The sequence below is a fragment of the Trachemys scripta genome, chromosome 1 (genome assembly GCF_013100865.1).
Source record: "Trachemys scripta elegans isolate TJP31775 chromosome 1, CAS_Tse_1.0, whole genome shotgun sequence".
In the NCBI taxonomy this organism is placed as follows: Eukaryota; Metazoa; Chordata; order Testudines; family Emydidae; genus Trachemys; species Trachemys scripta.
Genome location: NC_048298.1, coordinates 91970864 through 91980695, shown reverse-complemented (window position 1 = coordinate 91980695; position 9832 = coordinate 91970864). Strand labels below are relative to the sequence as shown.

Below are 9832 nucleotides of genomic sequence, written 5' to 3'. Positions count from 1 at the left end.
GGCAGTCATATTCGGATGAGTCACCCCAGGGAGATGCAGCCAGGGACTGATTTTGATCACAGGCATCTGCTGAAAGCTCTGCCATTTGACTCGGTGAGTTTGGGGGGGGGGGGGGGGCAGCAAAGAGGAGCCTGCGACTGAATATAAAAGGCAACAGCATTCCCACCCTTTTGGCCTAGGAGTAGCTGATTCTTTTGCGGCTGGGAGTGTCTATTGCCCTGCAGCATGTCCGAGGTCCCCCTGCCCTCCCAAGCACCTACACGTGTGCAGATCTCTGCCAATGCACCACAGCCCTGACCTGCAGCACGCCCCCACCTTTGCCAAGGTGCCTCTCTCCTGCACTACAATACCTCCTGCTGTACCAATCCTGCCCTGCACCACACCACAGCTCTGCCCATGCGCCCGATTCCTGACCTGCAGCCCCTCCTGCTATCCCAGTCCTGAGTTCTCCCTCCCAACTCTGCTGATGATCCTCTGTCCTGAATCGTACTATCAAGGAATTAAATGGACTCTAGAGTTAGTTTTACCCTTGTGGGGGGATGGGAGCCCCGCACAGTAAATGGGGGCATGAAGGGCCTCTCGGAGAACGAGCGCATGTGCATTTGGGAGCCTCTCAGCCTGCCTTGTGATTTAGAAACAAAAAAAAAGACAAGCAAAGCTGTAAGCCACAAGAGGCAGAGGCTTGGCCCACTGCCTGGATTCACTCTGTTCTTTAGATTTAATTATAGTTGAGCCGTTTTGCAATGAAGTAACTTTTTCCAGAGCAGCCCTTTCACTCCACAATGAATCACCCTCACATGGACTGAACCCGATGTGGTAAATAACATGCAGAACCTATGGGAAGGGTCCATTGTGACTGGGCACAATGCTGCCCCCACTGTCTACTCAGGGGTGGATTTGAAATTCAGGACAGATGTGTACAAGCACTGGGTGCCCCAGAAACCTTCACCCACCTCGCCCCAGAATGGTTGTGGGCATGCACCATGCAGGACAGCTGAGTTGGAGTCACTTGCCTCCCAGCTGTTACGCCTCTCTGCCCTGAGTGACTTGACAGGGGGCTCTATGGATCTGGGATGTATCAGGTGGTGGGCTGGCCAGCAGTTGGGTGTGCACTGGCAGCCACAATGTCAGGAGCTGAGAATGGAGCTCAGATCCCAAGAATCCTGTCCTAATCCTCTCTGGATAGGCAGAGAAGCTCCCATTTCATTTTGCATGGACCACTTCCAGTTCCCCATGCACCACTTTGGCTCTGGTGCTTCTAGCCACCTTAGGCTGTCTGGAATGAAGGGTCTAGCCCTGCCCCACCCCACCCTGCCAATTCTCATTCAGTTTAACGGTTTGGGATTTTGTTCTTTGAAAATCTTGGGTTTTTGTTTAAAACACTCTCATCCTAAAACTATTTTCCATTGGCTCTGTGGCCACTGGAGCAGGATCTGACTCCAATGACTGGCTGGCTGCTTGGGGAAGGTGGGGTTTAGCATCCACGGGCTGGGGAGAAAGCTCTGCCTTGATAGCTTTTGGGAGGGTGTGACCTATCTTCAAAATCTTTTTTCCCATTGCTATTTCTGATTGGCTGAAGGGAGGGGTGACTCATCAGCTGCCCAACTATTTAAGGGCATGGGCTCAGCACAGCCCTTGCCCACATCTGTCTGTCAGATCTCAGCAGCTGGAGGGAGAGCTAAAAAAAGCAGCACCATCATGCCCACCGTGAGTGAATGGGGAGGCTTGTGCTTGGGGAGTTGGCTGCAGGAATAGAGGGGTGAAATCAGTGTTGTGTTGGAAAGGGTGACTGCTGCTCCCAAGCTGGAGGGAGTTGGGGTGGGCTTTGCTGAGGGTTGTCTGTGCTGCCTAGAAGGGATGAAAGGGTGGTGTGAGCTGAAGTGGGCTGTGCTGTCCTAATGTCCTGTAATCCATGAGAAGAGTGGGGCAGTGAGGTTTTACAAGAACAGATCTCTGATGAGAGCAGTGGGGTCTGTCTCTGCTCCCTAGGAAGGCTCTTCTCTGCTCCTTTCATGGGGGAAGTTGGGTTTTTGGGGTGGGGTTTTTTGGGTGGGGAATAGTTTGCAGTTGCTTCAATGCCTAGATGACTCTTCCTCTAGTGACTTCCCCCTTTCCTACCCACAGATGGGATACTGTTGTAACAGCAGCTGGCTCTTTCTGAACATCCTACGCCCAGAATACCTTGCTTGTGGCATGAAGCTGTTAGAAAGTTCTTGAGTTTTTTTTTTTTTTTTTTAACTGCTTTCAAAGGCAGCTGTTGGGGAGTGAAGGGACCAGCAGGGTGGAGTTCCAACAGGGAGTGGCAGCAAGGGAATTGCTTGAAGGTGCTAATACCAGAGGGGTTGTTGTACCTCCTGGTCTTCCCCCTCCTACCTTAGGGGGAATGACTAGGAAATACCCACTCTCTCTCCTTTCTCTTCCCTAGAGTGGCGGGAGGAGGAATGACTTTAGCCAGTGCAGCCCAGATGCATAGATTGTGCCCAGGGACTCTGTTCTAGCTATTGTTTGCTCATTGGCTGCTGGGGGCAGAGAGGGGTGTGGGGCTGGGACCCTGGGTATGTTGGAAGCTGCAAAATGAATCCACAGCTAGGAGCCTGGGCCATGGTGAAAGTGCCTTGCAGTCCTAATCTGAACCCTGTGGCACCATGTGGTTCTAGAATGGGTGTGGGCATGACTCTCTCCTGCTGAGGCTCTGGTCATTGGCAGGTAGCCCTCTTTCTCCTGCTTCCCTATTGGTGCAGACGAGGAAGAGCAGTTTCTAAAAACTCTAGTCTGGTAAAAAGTTGCTGATCTGCGAGTGCTGGGAAACTGGGTGGGGCAGAGGGGCTCTGGCCACAGAGCAGAGCCAGCACAGTCAGTGGTTACCTCGTGTTCAGACCTGGCCTGGGGGAGCAGTTCTGCAGGAGTGAGTTCAGTTGCACATGCCCACCTCAATCCTAGCACTGAGGCTGTGACAAGGAGCTCAGTTAATACCATTTGGGTCACCCGGGGGATGCAGACAACACCATTCAGACCACCCCACCATACAGATACACGCTTCACAGTAGCTATCCTGGGACAAAAGCTTCGGCTGCTACCAACCCACAACAGGGCTGCAACCAGTGGTAGGAGTCTGTGCTCATACCTAACCAAAGGAGCTTCTGCTTCAATGCAGCTGGGCTGGTGTGCGAAGACTTGGGAGCTGCTAAGTGAGGGGGGGGTGGGAGTGTGTGGCCGGAGCTGTCTTGCGTATGGGGTGTGTAGTTGGCTTAGATTTCAGGAGCCATTTAGGACTCATGTTTGTGGAGGGAAGCCAGGTGGAGTAAGATTTCCCCCTTGTAGAATGTTAGTTTCCATAGGGGAGCAGCTACTATGTTGGGGAAGCAGTGAATGCCCCAACCGTTATAGGTCACTCCTCTAGTGGGTGTAGTCTTTGGCACTCCTCCTTGGGTGTGTGGGTGGCAGAGCCTGTCTCTCACTGCCTGAAGTGATGTGCCAACACCTTCTCCTGTCCCCAGCACTTGTCCCCAAAAAGCTCAGAGTCTCTCACTTCCATACCTATGCCCCATTTCCTACTGCAGGCTGGGTGGGATGCAGGAGGGGAGCAGCTAACAGAGCCAGAACCCACGGGACTAACATGTCCCTCTCTGGATTCCTCAGGGAATAGTTTGTTCCAACATGGGTCTCAAGGCTGGAAAGCGCATTGGTGTGAAGGGCGAAATCTCTGCAGGTGCCAAGAGGTAAGTCATGCTGGGGGAGAGGGGGACTGTACAGAGGGGTCTAGGGAACATGGCAGGACCTTTTTGACTATGGGGTGGAGGGAAGGATTCCCCCTTGCTGTGGGAGAGGAGTGGCTTTAAAAGGGTTAATGCCTAAAGCAGCACTTTCCAGTGAGTCACTACCTAACATACATGGAGGCAATCTCTCCCCCAACACCCCTTCTGCCAAGAGGATAAGTAGAACCAGATGTAAGTCCACCAGTCCCCTCCCCTAGTAGCAACCACATCCCCTGTAGTGCAGAGAGGGGAAATGGAGTAGCTCCGTGTGAAGAAAGGAGATGACCTCCCTCGGGGTGTGGTGAGCAGACAGGTGGGGCTTTTGGTTGGAGGAGGGCAACTGGATCTGAAGGAGCTCCTCCAGCTGCAGACCTGTGGTGCAGCTCTGCCAGGCAGAGGCAGCCTTGATAGAGTTGGTGCCTAGACATACCTGTGCGGGGTCTACTCAGCAAAATAAAAAACCCCACAAATGGCAATCTTTCAGCACCATAGCATGACCCCAAGTCTCTAGCAAGTGTGAAATATCAGAACGGGATGGGGGGGGGTAATAGAAACCTATATAAGAGACCCAAAAATCAGGCCTGTCCCTATAAAATTGGGACATCTGGTCACCCCACTCTAGACCCGGGCCTTGAGATTCACTGCTCTGATTTGTTCTGGTTTTTTTTGTTTTTTTTTTTTTTTTTTTTTTTTGCTGTGTAGACTTGCTCTCTGAGGGTCTCTACTCTCTCCAGCATGTCTGGCCACCAAAGCCCAGCGAGTCTGCGTCCCCTTTGTGTGTGGTTGGCAGGGCTTTCCTGCCTTGTGGGAGTGGAGTTTGGCTCCCACCCTGGGAACAGACCGGCATTCCAAGGAGCAACATGCCCCAACTCTTCCCACTCCCTTTGAAGTGTGATAGCATCTTGCACAGCCCTCTGTGCTGCCTCTCCCTAAACAGTACACTCTTGTCTGTATGACTGAGAGCCCCAAGGGAGGGAGGAGCCCCATAGGGAAGAATGGCTGTTCCCCTGCAAGATCCTGTGGGATGAGATGTGCTTATTAAGTCAGTAATTGCTTCAACTGCCTCTGTGGTGGAAGGTGGCAGCTGATTAACAGGGAAGAGCAACAATTACTCGTTTAGGACAGGAAGGGAAGAATGTAGCACCCAACTGAAACCCAGCAGGACTTCAGGGTGCAGAATGCAATTCTCCAAGCTGGTCAGGGCTAACACCCCACCCTTCTTCTTCTGAAAATTGCTGTGGACCCAAGTATCCAGGGCCTCTGTCTCTAGCCAAAAGACTGCACCCTGCTGGGGCAGTGCCTCAGGAAAGAGCACCCCCTACTCACTCCTCAATTCCTCCTGCAGAACCCTAGGGCTTTCTTGAAGGGCTCCTATACAAATTCTGACCTGGTGCTGGTCAGATTGAGGTGACTCCCAAGGCCACAGAGGTAAGAGCCTATGGTGCTGCTGCAGTCCAGGGTGCCATGCATGAGGCTGCCATTTTCTCACTAGTTTCTTCTGTCTTGCAGCTTTGTGCTGAATCTAGGGAAAGACCAAGCCAACATAGTGCTGCACTTCAATCCACGTTTTGATATTCATGGGGATGTCAGGACCATCGTGTGCAACTCCATGGACAAAGGGGAGTGGGGTGCTGAGCAGAGAGAATCAGCCTTCCCCTTCCAGGAGGGCACCAATGTGGAGGTGAGGCCTGGAATGACCTGGATCTGGGTGGTGTCCCTGTGCATGAGACACACTCAGCTGTGTCCCTGAAAGGGAGGGCTGAAGTATTACACAGAGGGGGCTCAGTCTAAAGTTGGGCAGGACCCTGTCTGGGCAGGAGGCCACACCCACCTCTCACATATCCATGCTGGTGAGGCAGAGTCCTGACAACCAGTAAGCAGCTGCTCCAGCCCCATGCTCTAGCTTAAAGATCCTGCTACTTGGGCAGGAGGAGAAGATGGGCATCTAGCAGACCCTGGCAGACGTGTTCTCTGTGTTCCTCCCTTACAGATCTTCATCACTCATGACCCAAGTAATCTAACAATTACTTTGCCAAACAACCATCAGTTCAAGTTCCCTAACCGGTTGGGTCTCCAGGTCATCGACTTCCTGAATGCAGAAGGTGACTTCATAATCAAATCCATCCAGTTGGAATAACTCCCCACTCCTCACACACCAAAGAGATATTTAAAAGGAAACACAATAAACACCACTGAATTTGGTCTACTAAACCAACTAGCTCTTTCTTGTGTCTTCTGCATTTCCCACAGCACTCCACATCCATTCCTGGGTCTGTCACTTCCTTCTGTCAGATCTGATGGCACCTTGTGTAGCTGAGTGGGATTGGGCCAGCTTTGGCTTGTTGTCCCCAGAGAGGCTATGGGACACTGGAGGGTGGACTTCCTGAAGGACCAGGATAATGTGACCAAAATATCAATAACAGAAAGTACTTCTATAGCAGGGTGGCTGTGCCTGGCACTAATGAATGCAAGAGCAGGTCTTTGCTCTACTTAGCTTATTGCACTAAAAAAAAATTTAATATCAGGATCTAGCTTCACACTCATTTGGACTGAAAGGAGTCTGGTGAATGTGTCTAGTCCTGACTCTACACATCACTAAACACTGCAGAACTGCTCAAGAGGTCTAAGACCTTGACTAGAATAACAGTGGTTGCTCCCATGTCAACACTGAATGTGTACAGAGTTGTGTGGAGGCACAGGAGTGGGGTGTACTAGGTTGTCTCACTTCTACCTATATTTGTTTGTGAAGGCCCATCTCACTCCCACAACACTGACTGTACTGTCTTCCAGGGTTGCTAGCCATCCTGAAGTAGCACTAGTGTAACACCAACAGACCCTGTTTGGCGGTGGGCAGGATTGAACTGGGGACTTCTAGAGCTTAGTGCATGAGCCTCTACTGCATGAGCTAAAAGCCAACTGGCTATTAGCTAAGGCTGTAGAGCAGACTCATTGTATCTCTCTCTAAGTGGTCTCACTGCCACTAGATGGGACAGAACACCACACCCAGAGGTGCGTGGGTTACACTAGGAGCAATACAGTACTTCTTTGCCCGTCATAGTCTCAAAGATAATTGACCTCTTATCACTGCTTCATGTGCACCGTGCCCATGTTACAGACTACACTAGGGTCTCCCTCTACTAGTTTACTTTGAATTCCAAGCATGAAATCTATGTGGCACTTAAGGCTTGTACACACTACCACTTATGCCAATATAGCTATGTTGTTCAGGGGTGTGAATAAGCCACCTGAGCGACATTAGTTACTGACCTCAGTGTCAATGTGGACAGCACTATATCATCAGGAGAGCTGCTCCCACTGACAGCTGCTGCCACTCATGGAGGTGGTTTTATTATGCTGATGGGAGAGCTCTTGCCTGGTGGCTGGAGAGTCTTCATGAGGTGCACTGCAGTAGTGCTGCTGTAGCGCTTCGAGTGTAGACTAGTGCTTGCAGAATAATCACTCTGGAGGTGGAAGCAGAGGCTAGCATGCTTGCTCCTGCACAGACCCATCAGAGATTGTAGGGGGAAAATAGGGGCCACAACAGTGGGCTCTGGCTCTTATGGGTGCCACAAAACAATCAATCTCTGTGCTGCTTTCCTGTGTGCAGATAAGGTAATGCAGTGTGCTGGCTGGGCTACAGCATGATACTTCTACCCCTGCCCACATCTTCTCATTCCCACAGCAAAATTATACTGCACTGTCAGCACTGAGTGTGAGCTGCACTCCTACTCCCAGCAGCTTAAAGCCAGGAGCTGCTGCCTATGGCAAGGCATGTAAGCTGTACTTTTGTTATCCCTGTTAACGAGCCAGTCACTGTGCGCCTCTTTCAGGCTAGTCCTGGGTAGTGTGACTCTCACCACTCCCCGCTCCTTCCATCTTGGACATGTGATGATGAGGCATGTTACAAACACATGATACATTCCTCCCCCTGCTGTGGGTAAGTCGGTCTGCTGGACTGAGCCTGGCCCTGCCCTCCACCGGGTGCTACCCCCCTCCTGCTGGAGCTGTGCTGCCTCAGAAGCAAGGGCTGGCCATGGGTGGGGAACATGGATAAGTTTCTCTATTAAAATATCTGAGGGGAAAGCCAGGGACTCTGTTCCCATATTCATGCTAATTTCTAAACAGGGCCAAACTAAGGCAATTCCCAGCCTGCCCCTGTGCCATAGCCATGCCCCTCTTGGGGGTTTTAGCAGCAGGGACTACCCACAAGAAAACTGTCTACTGGGCTGGCCAGGGGCCTGCTCTTTCGGCCAGGGAGGCTTCACCCTGCTCCCTAGACCATCCCTCTCTGTCTTCAGGCAGACAGGTATCTCCAGGAGGAGGTAGGACAGTCTCTCCACCTGTCTGAGCAGGACTCTCTCTGACCCTGCCTGTGAAGGGGTGTTGTTAGCAGGGCTGGCTCCAGGCACGAGCGCAGCAAGCTGGTGCTTGGGGCGGCCCATGGAAGGGGGCAGCACGTCCGGGTCTTCGGTGGCAATTCGGTGGTGGATCCCTCAGTCCCTCTCGGAGGGAAGGACCGGATGCCGAATTGCCGCCGAAGGATGAAGCTGCTGAAGTGCAACTGATTGCAGCTTTTCTTTTCTTTTTTCTTTCTCTTTGCCGCTTGGGGCGGCAAAAAAGGCTGGAGCTGGCCCTGGTTGTTAGTGAGGCTCTACCTTCAGATGTCTCTGCTGAGGATTGTTCACAGCTCTCTTCCCTCACCCCAAGCCATGGGGCAGGGGTCAGCAACCTTTGGCCTGTGGCCCGCCGGGGTAAAGCCCCCTGGCGGGCCAGGCTGGTTTGTTTACCCGCCATGTCCGGCCGATTGCAGCTCCCCCAGGCCGCGGTTCACCGTTCGAGGCCAATGGGGGCTGTGGGAAATGGTGCGGGCCAAGGGATGTGCTGGCCGCCGCTTCCTGTGGCCCCAGATGGTGAACTGTGGCCTGTGGGAGCTGTGATTGGCTGAACCTGTGGATGTGGCAGGTAAACAAACTGGCCCAGCCCACCAGGGGGCTTACCCTGGTGGACTGTATGCCAAAGGTTAATAATGATTAATGGAGATATCCCATCTCCTAGAACTGGAAGGTCATCAAGTCCAGTCCCCTGCCTTCACTAGCAGGACCAAGTACTAATTTTGCCCCAGATCCCTAAGTGACCCCCACAAGGATTGAACTCACAACCCTGGGTTTAGCAGGCCAATGCTCAAACCACTGAGCTATCCATCCACTTCACCTCCCCCCCCCTTTTTAATATCAGGATCTAGCTTCACACTCATTCAGACTAATTTATTTAAAGGTTGCCAATCCCTGCAGTGGGGAATTCAGTCCCTCCCCCATTAAAATGAATGGGAGCTGTTCATACTTCCCCTAGCCCTTGTTTCAGGCCATCTCACGCAAACATCAGCACGTTGGTCACACCTGGAGCGCCATTCATTTTCCTGAAAGCTGAGATTCCAGGAGCCAGGCCCCTTAGTCCAGCCTTGATGCTAAATTGGGTACTGCCTGAAATGACTCTGCAGTCTAATCTCCCCAGAGCCTGCTGTGAGTCATTGCTAGCCAGAGCTCGCTAGGGCTCAGCCTGTTGCCAGAGTGGAGAGAGCAGCCTTCCCTGCTAGAGACACTAATAGCACATGTGTCTGTGCCCCTGTTTGGAATCAGCTGCTGGGCCTCCTGCTCCCTCCACCTGCTCACTTTTTGGTGAGAGGCCTCCGATGGTGTGTCTAGAAGGGGGTTGAATTCCCTTTCTCCCACCAGCAGAGGGCCCAGTAAGGATCCAAGAGGATTAGCATTCAGAGGAGCGTCTCTTTCTTGGAGAGCCCTAAGGGCTGGTGGTAGGTTAAGTGGGTGGGAGAGTTGGGGGCTACAATGGACAGTGAATGAGCAGGGGCTCTGAGACATTTGGGAAGGAGAAGGTGCCAGGGCAGAGACCATCACTGCTGCTCGGTAAGAGAACAGGAGACACTGCAGGTAAGTACAGAAGGCAGAGCTGGAGATGTATTTAATAATACTCTGGTTTCTCTTCAGATCGTATAAATCTTATTCCTTGGGAGACTATTAAGCATCAGCAGAGAGCTGCATTAAGTCCTGGCTGCAGTTCTT

General features: G+C 52.2%; 1 protein-coding gene across 2 annotated transcripts; it reads left to right on the top strand.

Moving 5' to 3' along the window:
• Positions 1-5966, top strand: LGALS1 (galectin 1). 2 transcript variants are annotated; one of them, XM_034777026.1, is made up of 4 exons: positions 1-93; positions 3640-3719; positions 5265-5436; positions 5746-5966. In XM_034777026.1, exons 1-4 carry the CDS (start codon positions 16-18, stop codon positions 5890-5892), a joined length of 477 nt encoding a protein of 158 aa, XP_034632917.1. In that variant the 5' UTR covers positions 1-15; the 3' UTR covers positions 5893-5966. The 2 variants fall into 2 exon arrangements, with proteins under 2 accessions (XP_034632917.1, XP_034632926.1); XM_034777035.1 differs by lacking the exon at positions 1-93 and adding an exon at positions 1603-1707.
• Positions 5967-9832: the final 3866 nt, after the last annotated feature.

Coding starts and splice junctions, on each gene's coding strand:
- LGALS1 (XM_034777035.1), top strand. CDS start 1,618: ATGGGCTCAGCACAGCCCTTGCCCACATCTGTCTGTCAGATCTCAGCA. Junction 1,708..3,639: donor GCAGCACCATCATGCCCACC/GTGAGTGAATGG, acceptor TGGATTCCTCAG/GGAATAGTTTGTTCCAACAT. Junction 5,437..5,745: donor AGGAGGGCACCAATGTGGAG/GTGAGGCCTGGA, acceptor CCTCCCTTACAG/ATCTTCATCACTCATGACCC.